Here is a 17,052-nt window from a genome sequence, read left to right on the forward strand (position 1 = left end):
TCACGGTTACGAACACAACAGACCAAAGCTATCGGAATTTATGCCACTTTTGTGTTTCTCGATTCCCAAAAGTGTGATTTCGTCATGGCTACTATTTTAATAAGGCACACTTGTATGTGATTAATGGGCGATTTCTTCGATGTAGCTTATGAAACCTATGTAAAGAGTGTCGATTTCTGACCGCAATACACAACAGGAATAGTGCGGTTCACCCCTTGAGATATCAATGTCCATCTACATACAATAAATGTCCAATCCAACTATGAGAGCCCTTTATCCAGAGACTTCTGTGAATAGGACAGGGGGAGAATTAAAATGTTCTTGGACTGTCCGTGGCAACAGGCCCAAAACGAACACATAGAGCAGAGCTGGCCTAATGCCCGCCAGCAGCCCGATCTTCGGAGACATAAGCCCAGTACCTTGCGGCAGAAAACATGCGGAGTTTCTTTCCCCACACAACCATGAGAAGAAATGTACCGGTCGAAAACAAAGAGATCATAGCGACGGAAATGAAGCAGTTCTGAAGTCCGAGACTGTCGATCCAAGGGTTTATGGCGTAATTGAATGCAAAGCCGAGAGAGTTGCGAATGAGGATGACAGTAACAAGAGACTCTCCAGCTATTTCCTTGAAGCAGTCCACTGCATAGGACAGGGAAATGGCGCCCCCGCAGACAACTCCAAAGGTTGTAAAGCCAATGCCAAAGATCAGTCCCATGAAATGAAGGTCGTGACTGGCGCCCACTCCCCACATGACTAAACCGCCCGTTGAGACAATGGCCGATAAGATGAGAGCCCAAAGTCGATGTTCTGGTTCTCGAATACCATGATTGCGTCTTGCTAACCGAAGGGCAACCAAGTCCGCAAACCAACCCGACCAAATTGAGGCGACGGCACTAAAGGCCAAAGGCGATAGATAGGCAACTCCAACCATTGCCGGTGAGAAGTTGTAGGGGCTCCCTCCAAGAATGCTCGACATTGTTCCATTGATGACGCTGTACCAGGCAAGGTTGGTACCGTATAACAGACCCGCCCACACAATGTTGGGAAACCAGATTAAAATCTCAAAGGCCCGCCACACCTTCTCGATTGTTTGTCGCGGGGTGGGGCCTCCTTGGGCGACCGTGAACAGCCGAAGCTTTTGCAAGTATGGTTTAGGTGCTGGAATAGATGTTTCCGAGGTTTCGTGGTATGGTGACGAGGTCTTTTCGTCCGTGGTGATGGTGCCACCTTCTGTGGTTTCTCGGAAGTACATGGTTTCTTCCATGAAGAAGAATAAAAGTATCGCACAAGCAACCAGCAAGATGGCAGCAAAGTACATAACCCAATGCCAACCGGCGCCGTCGTTGATGAACCCTGCGAGAAAGGGCGCAAAAAAGTTGGACCCAAAGAGCACCAGGGCATAGTATGCCATAAAGCTACCGCGCTCATGGGCGAAGAAGAGATCCGGCACCGAAACTTCCGGGAGAGACTCGATTGGGGCTGCAATGAAACCGAGGATGATGCGATGGGCGTACCATTGACTGGCACCATGAGAAAAGGGAGTCCAAAGGACGGGGGCAATGCAGAGGACTATAGAGGCAATGTAGACTCCTCTACGGCCGTATGCCATAGCAATGGGCTGCCAGAACAAGTTCCCCCACCCCAAGAAAAGGAACATCAGGCCTGTTCCGAGATTGAGTTGGCTGACTTGAAGATTTTGAGCGTCGGCGATCTGAGTCAAGACGGAATAATGCACTGTCGTGCAAATACCAACTCCCAGGACATAGACATAGACCATACCGATGGCTAATGACTTCCTCGACCTGCTCCAGTTGAGTGGATCGTCGGGATCACTGCTTGGCTGGGGCTGAAGCACAACTTGGCCCTCATGACTGAGCGCGTTTGGGGTTTCGGTTGCATCCCAGAGGAGGATTGTGCCTGGCACATCATCGGGATGTGACATGTTTGCAGGACTCGTGCTCACGAGAAGAAAGAAGATGGATTGGGTTGGGGGTTCGAGTTTGTGTGAGAGGAAAAGGTATCACAACTCCTTTGACTGATGTGCGGAACCATCTCCAGACTTTCGGTGCTTTTATGATAAAGTCGGAGTACCTAACGGCCGCAGATGTGAGGGAGGTATGGCTTTCAACGTCCCACCGTTCGGTTCACCGGACATGTGAGTTTGATTAGTCTAGAGAAGCAACGAGGCTTATCGGTGAAGTCCAGAACACAGCGCGGCAATGAAGGCCATTGGCTCACGAGGTGGAAGATGTGTGAATCCATCACGAGTCATGCCATGAGTTGAGATCTTCTCCGGCGATGCTACCCCGCCTATACGCGAAGCCACGAATCACCTCGAAAGCTGGGGGCGGAGACATTGTGTTGGCCAATTGTATCAAATTGCGAGAGATAGTCTAGGCCCGACGCTGGATTCTGATGATGGAAGGGTGGGACCGGGAAAGGTCCAACTCCATGAACTGGCCAATATCAGACAATGGTTATCTCTTGGACCAATCATTTTGAATTGCGAGAACTTGATAAGCCATCTTTTGCTAGCCCCCATGAATTCTGGACTAACCCAAAGCATTCTTGCTGCGGGTCAAACCCCAGATGCAAATAATCAGTGCCGAGCTGACCAGACGTCGTCTACAAGACGTCGTGGCAAGTCTAACTGGGCTGGCTGATGTTGGATTTGATCGTTGCTCCACAGAGACACTCCAATCTGCAACCAACATTACGCATCTACCATTTCAAAGCGCGCGTCCGAGGCCAACGCGGGTCGCATGGGCGAACGGATCGAGTTGAATCCGCTGCACCGGTAGTTTTCCGTGACAGGGATTACCTCTTGCGTCATCGAATTTGCATTATGCCTCTAAATTGAACGTCCGAGACACCTTATTCATAGGTATCTTCAATGAGATGGCCAGATCGAAGTTACATGAATCACAATGGCCCTGTTCACTTGTATTAGCCTTGCCAGAATATCTTGACAGACTAATGCAACCCCGCATCACAGATGATAACGTGACCCACCCCGAGATAGCAAAAGGACGGCCATTTCCCGCACATGGCCCACATCTGGCAGCTTCACAGTCTCTCCACCGTCAAGTGAAGTCGACTCATCGCTCCGGCCAGTGGACGACGTGACATGCTACAGGCATTGGGCACAACTCCATCGCCATGGGGAACGCGAGATTGCGGACCAAGACCGGATGCCTGAATTGTAAGTTGTCTAGCCGCCCCTGCACTCTTCTATCATGCCTTACCAACGCATCCGGCTCGTGTCCCAGGTAGGAAACGCAAGGTGAAATGCGGAGAAGAGAGGCCATCGTGCCGGAACTGCTTTACTAGTCGTCGCCAATGCCATTGGCCTTCATCTGCCGATCTCCGGGACCGCCGGAATCTTCCCCGTAAAGGCCAGGGCCATGTATCACCAGGCAGTCCTGGCTCGGCAACATCGTCAGAGGATCCAGAATGCCGAGGCGATGCACCTCCGAAGACGTCGGAACTGACCCTGTCGACGAGCCTGAACACGGCAGCTTCGGCCATTCGCTCCGAGGTTAAGGTCGAGCTGATCTACCACTTTCTCAACAAGTTCTTTTCGCTCCTGGTGCTTCCGACCTGGAACAAGACGTATTTCCTGGAATATCAATTCCAGCTCGTGAGCATGATGATGCACTGCGACAGCGTCAAGTACGCTGTTCTTGCTAGCTGTGCCGCCAACAAATGCATCCTGTCTAACGACCGTCGGTATCAGCATCACGCTCTAGTCTACTACTCTAGGGCGGTACGAGGAGTCAACCAAGCAGTACTTCAGCTGCATTCTCGCCCAAGAGTTCCCGATGATTCACTACTAGCTACAGTCGTTTTTCTATATCTTCACGATGTACGTCCCTGATCTCTCCTTTCCTCATCTTATTAGTGTTGCGACCAACGTTCAAACCAGTTTTGGGGCCTTGATACTGTGGTGGATCCGCGGCAACATGTGGCTGGTGCCATTAAACTCCTCAACTTGCGATACAATGACCAATCTTGTCCGCTTTCCATGTCGCGACCCTTCGACCGTCTAACAGCAGAAAGCGTCCTCTATCAAGCATTCCTACTTGCTTCGAGGCGACCATTCTCATCTAATTTCCATGTTGACGGAGAGTTTCTTGATAATACAGAGAATATTCTTGATTGCAAGAAGCTAATAGACGCTCTCCCCATGGATTCTTTTCCTGTCTTGGGCATTCCTCTACCATTATTTCGCCATATTCTCGACATCATTAACTTTTACAACTCGACTCAAAGTCAGAGTTCCGAAACTCTTGTCCAGTTGAGGCTGGGTATGAATTATTGGGAAGCCGAGGTTTTCAGCCCAAATGTCATGGACTGTTATCCGCCATTGCTCCAAAGCTTCCACTCCGATACTGTTACCCTCTACGTCCATGCAGCTTCATTACTTCTCGACTGGATTACGGATTCTTATAGCGCCCAGCCCCGAATTGACGTCATTGGCTTGCTGGACAAGTCTTTCCGTTGCAAATGTACTCAGAGTCCACGCCCTTGGCAGCTCGACAGCGCATTATCCATCTTGCGTCAGCCAACCTTTTTCGAAACCTGGAGTCGTTGTTTTATAGGAGCTTGGCCCATGTTGATATTCGGATATGCTGTCAGCAATGACGATGACATCAGATTGATACGGGATGTCCTTCGTCGAACTCGGCAGCGCGTGGGGTATGGCGAGATGCAAAGGATCTGGGATGAGCTGGAGCTGAGATGGGCTTGGCCCGATAATCATTGGAGAGTCGAATCAATCGCAACGTCCGAGGAGCGTTTCACAGATGGTAATCAAGATGTAGGGAAATTAGGCAATATGCTTCCTGAGGAGGTATGAAGTCCCACCGATAAGGATCACTGCACTCCAAAGGGTTAGTGTTGGGGCAGCTGGAAGAAACCACGAGATATCATCTTGCTGTATCCCCCAACTAGAGATGTGCTTCATAATGAAATGCTCTGAAGCAGGATTCTCCTCCTGGTCAGAAGCTGCTTCGACAGCGCCGTTTCTGTGCTCGCTAGGTGAGCCGCTGACCTTAAGTCGGTCTACTTCCGCATTATAAGCAAGACCCTCGCGTAGTTTTCTTGCAATCAGGGTGTTGCGAGCTGGGCCATCATCCATAAAAACCTTTACACGCTCTTCCAGGCTGATTCCTCGGTAGGACTTCCAGTTGACGCTGGACGCGGGATTGCACAATCTGGTCTTTCAGCTGTTGGGGGCCGTGAGAGGTCGCCATCTTGGCTGCAGTTTGAAGCCACAGCCAATATTGTGAGGCTGCTTCAGCTTAGACACCCGCCATGAGTGCATGAGGATAATGATAATAGCTTCCGAAGGCAAATGTCAAGACTGTTCGAAGAAATGGACGGGACGCGTTTCGCGAAGTGCCCAGCCGGTGAGTCACGTGTCATTTTGGCAGGTCAGGCACGTGACTATTAGCGAGACAAGTCGTACGGTAAAAACACTTGACTTTAATCATAAACAAGCCTTAAATTCCATGCCGGAGAGGCATGCCTACCGGTATTGGAAGCGAAAGCTGCCCTGAACCTATACTCTGATGTGTTTGGGGCACCAAGATTCATTCATCGATCCGCTCTGTACGATACGTGGCACAACCCACGGCAAAATAACGCCGCGAAGAGTAACATTGTCCGGCTGTTTTCTACCTCAACTTCGGAGAAAATTCGATCCCGAACAGCCTGAAAGTTACCACGTCAGGCCGCTGTTGAAAGTCCAACCACGGCCGACTGTTGATTTACTGGCAGTTCGCCTTCAAAGACTCAATCTAGCTCTGATACAATTCTCAGCAAGGCCCTTTCTAACTTGATCAACGAGATCAAGGCACCCCTTGGAAATCATTGCGGAGACGAGCTCAGTGTTTTAGCAATGTCACTGAACACCGACACCTTAACAGGAGACAAAACAGTGGCAGGTGCTAACTTAGGTAGTGGCGTTATTACAGTCGTGAGGCGCTCGCTCATCATACACGTACATCAAGAATTTCCTGACAATCTACCCATTTGAAAATACGGTCGTGAGGCCATGATAGAAGGAAGAGAAGCGCAGCAGAAGACAGGGTAGAATGGGTCCTTTACATTACCACACACTTGGAGCAACATCCAGCTTGTTGATCTCCATCATCAATATCAATGGGCTTGAGAGGGCCGTTTCTGCCGCCGGCACCAGTCGATGAACTTTGCATCTCTCGGTTGTATCTCCGAATCTCTCGCACAAGATCGTAGAAAGCCTTTTCGACATTGATTCGGGCCTTGGCTGATGTCTCGATGAACTTACAGCTGAAAGCCTTCGCAAGTGCCTCGCCCTCTATGTATGAACGTTAGAAATCTTTAACCAATTGATGTAGTATAGCTCTTGGTGTACCTTGTTGCGTAACTTCTCGTCTGCCCTCTAAATCGCACTTATTGCCAACAACGACCATGGGGAAATAGTCTCTATCCTTGACTCGCAAAACTTGTTGCTGGAAAGTACTAATTTCCTCAAAACTTTGTCGGGATGTGATGGAATAGACCAGCAGAACACCTTCGCCGGTTTGCAGGTACTGATCTCGTAGAGCGCTGTACTCCTCCTGGCCGGCGGTATCGAGGATGTCGAGGAGGGAGACCTCATCATCTATAATACACCGCTTTTGGTAGGCATCTATTCAAAGTGGGATTTGAATCAGCATAATGAAGATGGAACCCAGATATGGTGTAATGGAGGTTTGAGGGCTGGGGGGTGTTGTAGCAACGAACCTTCAATTGTAGGATCATATTCATCGGCGAAACGGTTTTGGATTAACTGAATGGTCAAGCACGATTTACCGACACCGCCACCGCCGAAAATGACGAGCTTGTACTCTCGCATCAACTGAACAATGGGCGTAGGGTTAGCAGTAGGAATAGCAGCAGGAAAGCGGAGAAGGAGGAGAGGGAGGGCATGGAGCAAGAGTGGAGCGGCCAACGCGGTAGCACTACTGGGACCCAACAGGAATTTCGGAGCATCGTACCTTGGTCAATGAAGCCATTGTGTTCCGTAATTTGACGCAGATATCGAGGCAATTTTGTTTCGAGACTCAGAATTAACTCGTGTAGAGGGGCTAGTCGTCCCCGAATCATAGGACAGACGGCGGGGATTGGGACACTGGGGATGATATGAAAGGAAATAGAAAAGATGTCGAAAAGGGGGGGAATTGAAGGCAGCTGAGCTTTGTGGCGTTTGATGAGTCGCGAACGCTAGGCACTAGACACATACTACGCAGGCATCCCATACCACACTCGGGTAATCTCAAAATCTGCACGCGTTCGCAAGGCTGACACGGGGCTTAATCGACACAAGGTCGATTTCACTCTGGCAAGTCTTTTCCGCACCTCCCACTTCAGAACGCTCGCCCGGTCAGTGTTTGCTCGCTTCACTGGGCCATTCGTGGTTTGTTTTAGACACCCAAGGAGCTTGTACAATAACCTGACCCACAGACAGCCTTCTCGTGACCTTGCCTTAAAGTCCAAAATAAGGCAGAGTTCCCACATGATCGTGGGTTGTAACGATAAAGATGCGTCTGCAACTGCAAGGAGGGTCGAGGCGAGGGTCAATGAAAATGAACAAAAGAGACAAGACTGATGGATGCCACGCACGCAGTCTAAGCTCGATCTTATTGGAATTACGGGTATTGATACAAGTGAGAATAGGTGACTAAAAGGAGTGATTGAATTGAACCCGCAGCCTCCGAGGCTCGAACCTAGCGACGTTACGTACTGCTCACACTTCGGTTGCTATAGCAAATAGTCGTTGGCGCAGAGCCTTAGCACAGGATTGTGGCGTGGATAGCCCAAAGTTAGTCTTGTAAGCGAGAGACTGGTCACCCATCCTCTTCTGTTCGATTGGACTTGTGAGGGATTTACAGGGCAAAGACGGAATCCCACCTCCGATCAAAAAGAGGGGAAGGAGACACAATGTATCAATACGATCAAGACTTGTTCCTCATCGAGCCTAGATCATCAAGAAAACGTCCCGCGTTTGGAACATCCACGTCAGGTTCACGTCGCGGTGCACGAATTCAAGGACTCAGCAGTGCACAAATTCACGCACTAAGTGATGCCTGAATCCGGATTGATGGTACTTCACGAAGTGATTGTTTTGAGTGTCAGAGGAGATACTTAACCACAGCCCGTCCACAACGAGTCTCATCTCGGTAGCGATTTCTTCTCAAGGATTCAAGTTCCATACCAGCTTGCGGTTCTTTCTCCTGTCAAAATGCTTGGCCACGTTTCTATCCGTGTTTCAGATCTTGAAGCCTCAATCGACTTTTATTTGGCGGCTCTAGCCCCTCTGTCCTATAAAGAGATGCGTTTCCCAACTGTTGTCGGACTTGGCCCAACTTCATCCGCAGCTCCCATTCCTGACTTCTGGCTCCGCCAGCATAGCCGTGGGCCACAAAACGGCCACGCAACCAAGCCAACGCCGGTGCACGTCTCATTCTATGTCAGCGAGCGCAGGCTTGTGGATGACTTTCATGCTGCAGGAATTCGCGCTGGAGGATCGGACAATGGGCAGCCTGGAGAGCGGCCTTGGTTAGAGGGATACTACGGTAAGGGGTCTGGAATCCTGCGTACTCCGAGATGTAGGCACTGATAGTCATGAACTTAGCTGCTTACGTTTTGGACTTGGATGGCAATAACATTGAAGTGGTTTGCTTTTCTAAGCAGACTGAGGCTGCCTCGTGATTGCCTTCGGTTCCGTCCCCGCTGTTTTCCGTGAGGCAATTAGGATATATGCCTTCAAGGTTACAACTAAGGTTTACGATCTTGTATAATTACAAGGGGTAGTTTGAGAGCTAAATAAAAAAGGCGGGGGAAATCATTCACAGTTTGATTGCATCCATGTTACGCTTGTCACTTGCTCTCAGACTCGACTGTCCCGAGACCACGACGGGATATAGCATAAAGCTATGTTGTGACTTAACTTGCTTTATCTAGTATGCAATAACCATCAAAAGCGATGGTCACTGGTTATTCTCCGTATCGAAATAGTAGAGCAGTATCTTGGCAGTTCACAAAGGATGCCAACGGCAATGGTCCGGCAACGTCTTGTGATCAACTACGATGCTCTTGATGAGTTCTGTTGAGTTCTAGGTATATTACTAGGCTTTATGAAGAGGAAAACGATGCCGGGTAATTTCAGAGTAATTTCAGCAGCACGGCTGGCTCATGGAAAGTTGTCGGGCACATCTACAGCACAGCTGCAACTCAGCATGCAATTTGGGCACATAAATACCTTCCTACCCTAATTTGTGGACAACTAGATGTCTATAAACTCTACTATATAAACATTCGCACGTTTAATCCATAGCACATCTTATAATCATGCCATGCCAGTCCCATTGAAGGCTCTAGCTCGGATGACTCTGATGAGATAGAGAGTCCTGCGATGGACATTCGGCCGCTCAACCGCTGTTCCTTGTTCAAGGTAGTTGCCACGCTGACATTAGATTCGAGCCAGCAGGTTGCGAGAATCGTCATGTTGTTGGCGATTGGTTGTGACTGCAGTAGCGTGTTACGCCTTCTGCGGGAGGCCCACCGTTGTGTACCATGAGGCAATCTTGGGCAGACCACGTTGATTATTCCTTATACTCCGCACATCCCAGTAATCTTTTGTTCTTTCTTCATCTGTTTCAATAACTCTGTAGCGTAAATCGAAAGATGGCTACGAATGAAACTTTCCTGCTTACTGTGCTCTTTCACCACCTCGTGCTCCCCCGAAGCTCCCACGGAGCTTCGACGGTGACAACATCGCCCTGACCCGAAGCCTCGGGCAAAGGCTACTGAATGGCTTGGCTTTATTTAGCCACGTTGGCGACACGAGGGTCTGGCGGACGCTAGTGGCTTCGTTACAAGCCACAGCAGACTTGAATCAAAGCCCTCTATATCGTGATGATCTTCAGAAGGCACTCGAACTCGTCAGAGATTCCGATGAGAATGTTTGGCTGGGGCTCCATGTCGTGCCGCAGAATGCTGCACTGATCGTCCACCAAGACACTGCGTATGTCCACCACGGCTCTCTGATTTTCAGTTATAAATATCTGACTTCTCCTGCAGCACTGGCGGTGTCATCTTCGAGCAATTCCAGGCCGCGGCGCCTGTTTCCGATGTTCTCAAGGCAGACCATGCCCTCGCCTGGGACTTCCCTAACCGGGCCGTCACGGTCCTGCTCAGCGACTTCAGCAACAATTCCTTCCTGAGGAACTTGTCCCTTTTTCTTGAACAGGCCAGCACTCAAGCTTTTGACCGGTTTTCTGCGCGAGCCTCTAAAGGCGGCCAGTCCGTTGTCGAGACTCGCGACTGCCCGAGCCCGGCTCTCATCAGCGAAATGCTCATGTCTCTTCTCGAGGGACTCGGAAGGCCGGCGAATGTTCATCGACTGCGCAAGCAGGTGTGGGATGATGCCGTCTTGGATGCTTCCGAGATCCCCTGGAGGTGCTCGTCGTACTGGCTCGTCCTTCGCGTCACCGTCGGGCGGCTCCTCTCCACGCTGTTGGAGGATGCTGACGAGGCGATGGGACGCGTGTATTACAAGTTCATCATTTGTGCGGTATTGAGCAATCTTCTCAGGGACTGCGTGGGAAAGCTGCACCCGGAGATGATGCTGATGTTGCAGGCAAAGCTCTGTCGTCGCCTCGCCAAGCTCGAGTCGGAGAGGAAGTCTGTCTCCGGGCCTCTGCAGACCGTATATGGCGATTTCTTCGCCACCAGTCGCGACTATTTCGAGGCCATTGTAACTGATGCCAGGAACCGCGTTGCCAGCTCGTGGGAGGAGTATAAAAGGGGCATCGTCCGTCGGATCCCGACCCTCCCTCTTCGCGCTTCCAGGAACGACCTGTTACTACATTTACCCAACAGCCACGCCACTCTTCTACGCTTACTATCCCAAAGCTTCGACTCTCCCTGCCGGAACGTGTCTGTTAACCTTTCGTCACTGAGGGAAGGGACATTCTTTCAGGTCAACCAGCTTGCAACTCAGCACATCCAACTTATCAACTACAAGGCGAGTATAACAGGCGATAACGCTCTGTATTCTTTACCATCTCCAGGGGACAGATACACAGAGCTTGCAAAGAGTATTTAGGAGGCTCTATAATATCATACTATATATTAAAGCTAGCCCTCAACAGCGCCAATTCTTCAGATCCATACAAATTGGCGGCGATCTGGCTACATTTGACGGATTGGAGGTAAGCCCCCCTAGTGCGCGTCGCAAGGTAGTTGCGGCGTCCTACACTTCCGGTTTCAGTACTGATATTGGAGTTTGTTGTAGCTTGTCCAAAGTTAGTCCATGCACTGGAATTCTTATTTCTTATTAATTAGATGCGCTCTTAATGTTAAAGAACGTATCCAGCTCTTCTGCGATCAATATGAGCCTCTCCAAAGCGACAGAGACATCCTAAACCAACGCCTCAGCCCATGGCAATGGGACGAACTGGGACACCTCCATGACCAACTCAAGATATTCTACAAGGCCACAGTAATAAATAAAGGCAGATAGTAGACTCTTGTAGATCATTTTCAATTGCTGGACTGGCTTATGGATGAAATCCACCTTGCTCGGCGAAAGTTTGAATAGCTCGCTAAAGACGCCCTGTAGAAGCGTGGCCCGAATAGACAGGCAGAACGAATTTGACAACTATAACTGGCTTGCTGCGGCTGCAGAAGTTGCCTGGCAGAAATGCAAGAAGTACTATAACAAGACCGATAAGTCGCCCGCTTACTACGCCGCCATATCGTTGAATCCAAGCCTTAAGAACCAATGATACTACTAGGTTTGGAATAGCAGTAATGATAAGCGTGCCTGGATCCAAGCTGCTGTTGGAGTAGTTAAGGAGCTCTGGGTTGACGAATATAAAGGCAAGTTCGCCTACGGCGTGCCAGTTCCTACCCACGTCTTTAAGGCCCCAGAACTAAAAGAGAAATCATTTACTTTAGTAAGAAACCATAAGCATCTCAAACTACGCCACCTCAATCCTAATTCAAGCCCCAAACTGCCCTCAACCAATCACTACAATGAGTTTATCACCGGTGACGTTATCGGCCTTAATGATGACGAGGAATTCGACCCCATCCAGTACTGGAATGAGCATTACCACTTACAGGTGGACCTAGCTTGTATAGCGCTGGATGTTTTAGCCCTACCTCCTATGTCAGATAAGTGTAAGCGCCTTTTTAGCAGCGCCAAGCTCCTCCTTACAGATCATCGCTCACAGCTCTGGATGGACGTTATTGAAGCCAGCGAGTGCTTACGAGCTTGATATGGTCGCCCGGAGCAGAAGGCATTTAATAACTCTTCCATCGGTTTGATGGAGGGTGAGGCAGGGAATACAGTTAGGGCGGATGGGCTGGGTGAGGGAGAGGAAGGCGGCGAAGATGATGGAAGTGAGAAGTCGAATATTCAGCAGCACATTGATTGTCCCAAAAGGGTAAAAATACGAACTGGATCGGTTCTGGATATCCTGGAGGCTGCCCGTCCCTACATCTGGACTGGATTGAATCGGGGCTCGGATCCAGCTCCAATCCAATCCAATAACATCACTGCTTCTAACGGTATGTGTCATGAATTTGATTTATCGAGGCTGTACAGTATCCTTTCCATCTCGAAATCTCTCCAAGACTAAGACCCAGTTCCATCCCAGCTAGCATCACCCCCGACCTCAACCTCACTCTCACCCTTGCATCCGTTCTAATCTGACTCTTGTCCTTAGAGTCTACTGATACAGACAGTTGATACGAAGACCAGTAGCAAAGTAGGGACCGACAATCGGGATGAAGTCAGCAACAAAGGCAGCAATAGCCCCTGCCTTTCCACAGCCACCCGAACCAAGTGCCTGGGAGGCGACTCGCGCTTGGTAGGCATCGGCACGGAGCGATCCGTCGCGGTTGTAGACGTTCATGCGCATGATACTAGGAAGCCAGGTGCCCCATTTCATGCCAGTGCACTCCATACCTTCCAAGGGGCAGTCCTTGTTCTTCGGACATTTGGTCTTTGACAAGCCTCCACAGGCCGAGTTGGCCTTGTTAGGCTTTCCCTCCTGCCAAGTAAAGCCGTAGCAATTGTTGTAGACAGTGTAGCCGTTCTTCTGGCCAAGTCCATCGGCCATCTTCCACATAGAGCGAATCAAGGCATCTCGCATCGCCCAGCCAGTCACACGGCCCACAGCGCCCCATTGCCCATCAAGGACAAAGTTCGTGCTGACGCCGGCGCCTGCAGAAGGACCGTTGCAAAACTTGCTCCAAGCACCACGGCTGACGTCGGAGAGACCTCCGCGGTCGTTGCTTACGTCGTACATGCGCTGCCAGAGCATGTAGAAGGTATCGACATCACCCACGTTGACCAGACGGTCAGTGTACATTCCATAGATTTGGAAGATCCAACTATCTCTGGAATCGATGGCGTCGGTTTCGTTGAAGGCTAAGGCTTCCTGCTTGGCAGCTTCTTCCTTGACCGCCTGGAGCCAGTTGTCAGGGTCGACTTGATAGATCTTGGCCAGCGCGTCAGGCAGCTTTGCTTGTTCGACAGAGTGTTGAACTTCAGCTGGCAGAGCGAGAGCCAGAGGAATGCTTGCAAGAATTGCAAGGGAAGTAGAGGAGAACTTCATGATGGTCGATAGTTGGAGACCAGATAGGTAATTGAGGAATGAATGTTTGGGTACGGATTCTAAGTTATCTGTGGGAGGGGAGTGCTCTTCTTGTACTGCTGGGAACCATAGCACCGGCAAATCTCCTCTAATTGTAACTATCACAGCTTCCTCATGTACAAGGGAGCAATACGAATCTCTAGACTGGACCTGGCTACCGCTATTGATCCAAGCTTAGCTTGGTAAGAAATCTGGTTACCGAGAGCTTGTGCACAACCGCCTTCCCTATGAAGTCCATCCTCTTAGCGGTGACTGAAGATGAAGAAACCTTAGTCGATATCTCAATGAGTTGTTTTGGGGGCAACAAGGCTACCATCACGAACCACGCCAGATGTTACTCCACAATTGATATATGACTTTTAGCGACTGACAGCTATGGGTAGTTTTTACACCAATCATACAGGAGGGAATACGGAGAGACCGAAACTCTACCACTTTGTCTTAGCAAGTCTAGTCCTCTTTAAGAAGCGATTCGCAGATGAAGTTGAAACCTTAAGCTAAGCGTGATCAATTTCCCAGGATCTTGCGATAATTAACATGTTATCGGTCTGCCCCTGCAATCGTACCCCTTGTAGGCTTTTAGCTTTCAGATGGAGTCATGAACGGTTCTATTCGTATTCCAGAACGTGCTAAAAGTGGCCATTAGTGCCGTAACCGACTCTGGTCCACTAGTTTACAATACCTGCCGCTATGAGCTAGCTTTGAGATGAAAATTGCGCAGTTTATAATTTGCGCTAACCTTCAGTAGCATGGTCACCTGAGATAGCAACTACCAATGGGTTGTCTCTTATCTGAAATAAGATGGCTTGACGGACCAGTTGTGATAATTCGTAATCAAGACAGGCAATTCGTATCATGATGGAGAAGCTTCATGAATGGGCAATTATTCGAATATATGCTTCAAGCTTTCAACCTACTTTCTGATAAGCTTCAAGTTCTCATCCTCCTTTCTAAACCGGTTCATCGTATCACCATGCGTCTCTTTGCCCTGCTCTTACTTGCTGCTCTTTACACTCCAACGACATGCATCAAACTCCGCAAAGCCGAGTTCAACGTTTTGATATTCTCAAGACAGTCGCTCATCCTGTTCACAGCAGACGGCTGTAAGGAATGCGATCGAGTACAAGGGTTGCTGGACAGTGCATCCTCAGTACTCACCAAGACAGCCATTGCCTCAGTCAATTGCAACGAGGAGCCGTCTGCCTGTGATGATGCACAGGTATTCACCGTCCCTACGTTGAAGTATACAACAGGCGACGGCAACTTGGTTACGTACAAGGAAGCTTTGGACGCGTCTTCGTAGGCTTCTACCTCGACATCTACCTGTGCACTACTGACCATGATGACAGAGTTGTCAAGTATATCGAAAGACAATCTGGTTCTCCAGTCACGGATCTGACCAGTAAGGGTCACATTGATTTCGCGACTTCAGCCCGAGTGGCGGTCGTTGCATTTCTTGGCTCATCAGACCGCCAACAAGACCGCAAGAATTTTTACAATGTTGCTGAGCGGTGGCGGGCGCATTACAGCTTTGGTTCTGTTGATGCTTTAGACGGACACAGTACGCAACCTTCCATCGCTGTTTATACACAGGAGGAAGACGATCCTGTCTACTACCGCGGGCCCTTCAACGTGGACTATATTAATACTTTCTTGCAAAACGCAACTACGCCTCTGATCCGCGAACATGATCCGGTGATTTATGAACAAGCCATTGCAGTAAGCCATCCTTACTTGACACATTCTTCCCGCTGACCGATTTAGGACGGAAAACCACTGGCTCAAATCTTCTTCAGTAAACGTGAAGAAAGGGTTGAGCTTACCAAGTCTTTGATTCCTCTTGCCAAAAAGTATCAGTATCAAATGACATTTCTGACAGTCTTTGCCCCGGATTACCCTGCGAGATGCAAGCAGATGCATCTAAGAAATGATGTCAAGCGTGGGTTCGCTATTGCAGATCCCCGAGGAAGGGCGTATCCTATGTCGACATCGGCATTCAATGCCAATAGGATTGACAAGCACATATCTGCATACTTGAAAGGGACATTAACACCGACTATCAAATCCGAGCCAGTATCTACACCATCTGCTTCCCAGCCTTTCTTGACCACGTTGGTTGGCAGCAACTTTGACGAGTTCGTCTATGACAAGACTCGGGATGTCCTTGTTGAGTTCCACGTCCCATGGTGTCAATACTGCACAGAGTAAGTCCACCAATCTCCAAAGTCGCTCTACATAATTACTGACAGGCTTGGATAGCCTTCATGGGACGATGAAAGAGCTTGGGTCCAGATACTCAAAGTCGGGTCTTTCCAAGCAGGTTTCTATAGCTGTGATCAACGTCGATGCTAATGATGTGCCGATTGAGATTGACTCATATCCGTCGATCAGGTTGTATCGCGCTGGCACGAATGAGATCATATCTTTCAAAGGCAAATTTACTCATATGCTGACAGAAGAACAACTGGATAATTTTATATTTACAAGTGGAAGTCATGGAGCTAGCGTCTTTAATCAGGATAGATTAAAGCACCATGATGAGCTGTAGATTAGAAGAACTATAATATATTTGTTAAGCCTTTTTACTTCTGTATAGAATTCCTTTTAATTTCGATCTTCCCCCAAGACCAATACCCAATTCCACTCCACCCAGCATCTCATACAAAGCCCAAGCCCCCGGATCCGGCACCTGTTGCTCGCTCGCCTCACCCACATACAGAGCTCTTCCCAGTTTCGACTTCAGAAAACGTGTAGCTTCTGCCTTCTCCTTCGCCTTTCGCATTGCAGCCTCAAAGCTCCTCGTCTGCACAAGCTCGTCTGTAAATGGGATCAGAACATCCATGACCGTACGGTCTCCCTCTCGTGCTGTAGTATACACCTTGAGGGACTCAACAGCTATGCCAAGAGCGTCGGAGAAAATCGCAGCGGTGACAGCTCCTTGAGATGTGAATTGGCGCTTGAAGGCGTTGTTAAAGGCTGTGAGTAGGATGCCTAGAATAGCTCCTAGTGTTCCGCCCATATCGTCGACAGTATCGGTGATTGCTCGGGGTATGTTGAGTTGCCGAATGCGTCTCTTTATATACTTGACGAGGATACGATCTTTTTGGTCGTTGCTCTCCTTGAGGTCAGAGAGAAGCTGTGTGATATCTTCTGCTTTGAATTCCCCCGAGCGCACACCGTACGGCCCTATCCCCACTCATCCTGCCTCAAGTCCGCGTTTGTCAAGGGGCCAAGTCGAGCAACATCAGGTACATCGCACCCGACAAGTGATTCTGATGAAGCCGGCACGAAGGGAGTGCCAATTCCGCACCGATGATGGAGTCGGCCTGATTTACTATGCGAATTCCGGTCCTTTGGA

At 49.4% G+C, this 17,052-nt stretch overlaps 8 protein-coding genes across 8 annotated transcripts; 3 read left to right on the forward strand and 5 right to left on the reverse strand.

The window, feature by feature from the left end:
- Nucleotides 1-127: 127 nt before the first annotated feature.
- Nucleotides 128-1,954, reverse strand: BGZ61DRAFT_547821 (major facilitator superfamily domain-containing protein). The gene has a single exon (XM_046255375.1). The coding sequence runs from the start codon at nucleotides 1,940-1,942 to the stop codon at nucleotides 374-376; it is 1,569 nt and encodes a 522-aa protein (XP_046102605.1). The 5' UTR covers nucleotides 1,943-1,954; the 3' UTR covers nucleotides 128-373.
- Nucleotides 1,955-3,087: 1,133 nt separating this feature from the next.
- Nucleotides 3,088-5,000, forward strand: BGZ61DRAFT_454224 (uncharacterized protein). The gene is made up of 3 exons (XM_046246181.1): nucleotides 3,088-3,202; nucleotides 3,270-3,865; nucleotides 3,926-5,000. The coding sequence occupies exons 1-3, from the start codon at nucleotides 3,160-3,162 to the stop codon at nucleotides 4,856-4,858; spliced, it is 1,572 nt and encodes a 523-aa protein (XP_046102606.1). The 5' UTR covers nucleotides 3,088-3,159; the 3' UTR covers nucleotides 4,859-5,000.
- A 1,107-nt stretch (nucleotides 5,001-6,107) lies between these two features.
- Nucleotides 6,108-7,040, reverse strand: BGZ61DRAFT_533780 (ras-like GTPase Ras1; the record flags this gene model as incomplete). Its single annotated transcript, XM_046254053.1, has 4 exons — nucleotides 6,108-6,340; nucleotides 6,398-6,673; nucleotides 6,769-6,883; nucleotides 7,023-7,040. 4 exons carry the CDS (start codon nucleotides 7,038-7,040, stop codon nucleotides 6,108-6,110), a joined length of 642 nt encoding a protein of 213 aa, XP_046102607.1.
- Nucleotides 7,041-8,266: 1,226 nt separating this feature from the next.
- Nucleotides 8,267-8,736, forward strand: BGZ61DRAFT_479336 (glyoxalase-like domain protein; the record flags this gene model as incomplete). The annotated part of the gene is made up of 2 exons (XM_046249096.1): nucleotides 8,267-8,600; nucleotides 8,660-8,736. The coding sequence occupies 2 exons, from the start codon at nucleotides 8,267-8,269 to the stop codon at nucleotides 8,734-8,736; spliced, it is 411 nt and encodes a 136-aa protein (XP_046102608.1).
- A 1,345-nt stretch (nucleotides 8,737-10,081) lies between these two features.
- Nucleotides 10,082-11,093, reverse strand: BGZ61DRAFT_479337 (uncharacterized protein; the record flags this gene model as incomplete). Its single annotated transcript, XM_046249097.1, has 3 exons — nucleotides 10,082-10,885; nucleotides 10,932-10,967; nucleotides 11,091-11,093. The coding sequence occupies 3 exons, from the start codon at nucleotides 11,091-11,093 to the stop codon at nucleotides 10,082-10,084; spliced, it is 843 nt and encodes a 280-aa protein (XP_046102609.1).
- A 1,671-nt stretch (nucleotides 11,094-12,764) lies between these two features.
- Nucleotides 12,765-13,655, reverse strand: BGZ61DRAFT_422703 (uncharacterized protein; the record flags this gene model as incomplete). Its single annotated transcript, XM_046243536.1, has 1 exon — nucleotides 12,765-13,655. One exon carries the CDS (start codon nucleotides 13,653-13,655, stop codon nucleotides 12,765-12,767), a length of 891 nt encoding a protein of 296 aa, XP_046102610.1.
- Nucleotides 13,656-14,682: 1,027 nt separating this feature from the next.
- BGZ61DRAFT_310691 (thioredoxin-like domain-containing protein) lies at nucleotides 14,683-16,101 on the forward strand (the record flags this gene model as incomplete). Its single annotated transcript, XM_046238805.1, has 4 exons — nucleotides 14,683-14,993; nucleotides 15,044-15,413; nucleotides 15,459-15,898; nucleotides 15,954-16,101. Coding segments are annotated over 4 exons (1,269 nt in total), but the record flags the coding sequence as incomplete, so codon positions are not given.
- Nucleotides 16,102-16,266: 165 nt separating this feature from the next.
- Nucleotides 16,267-16,713, reverse strand: BGZ61DRAFT_533784 (dhal domain-containing protein; the record flags this gene model as incomplete). The annotated part of the gene is made up of 1 exon (XM_046254054.1): nucleotides 16,267-16,713. The coding sequence occupies one exon, from the start codon at nucleotides 16,711-16,713 to the stop codon at nucleotides 16,267-16,269; it is 447 nt and encodes a 148-aa protein (XP_046102612.1).
- Nucleotides 16,714-17,052: the final 339 nt, after the last annotated feature.

Source organism: Ilyonectria robusta (genome assembly GCF_021365365.1).
Source record: "Ilyonectria robusta strain PMI_751 chromosome Unknown BGZ61scaffold_13, whole genome shotgun sequence".
Lineage (NCBI taxonomy): Eukaryota > Fungi > Ascomycota > Sordariomycetes > Hypocreales > Nectriaceae > Ilyonectria > Ilyonectria robusta.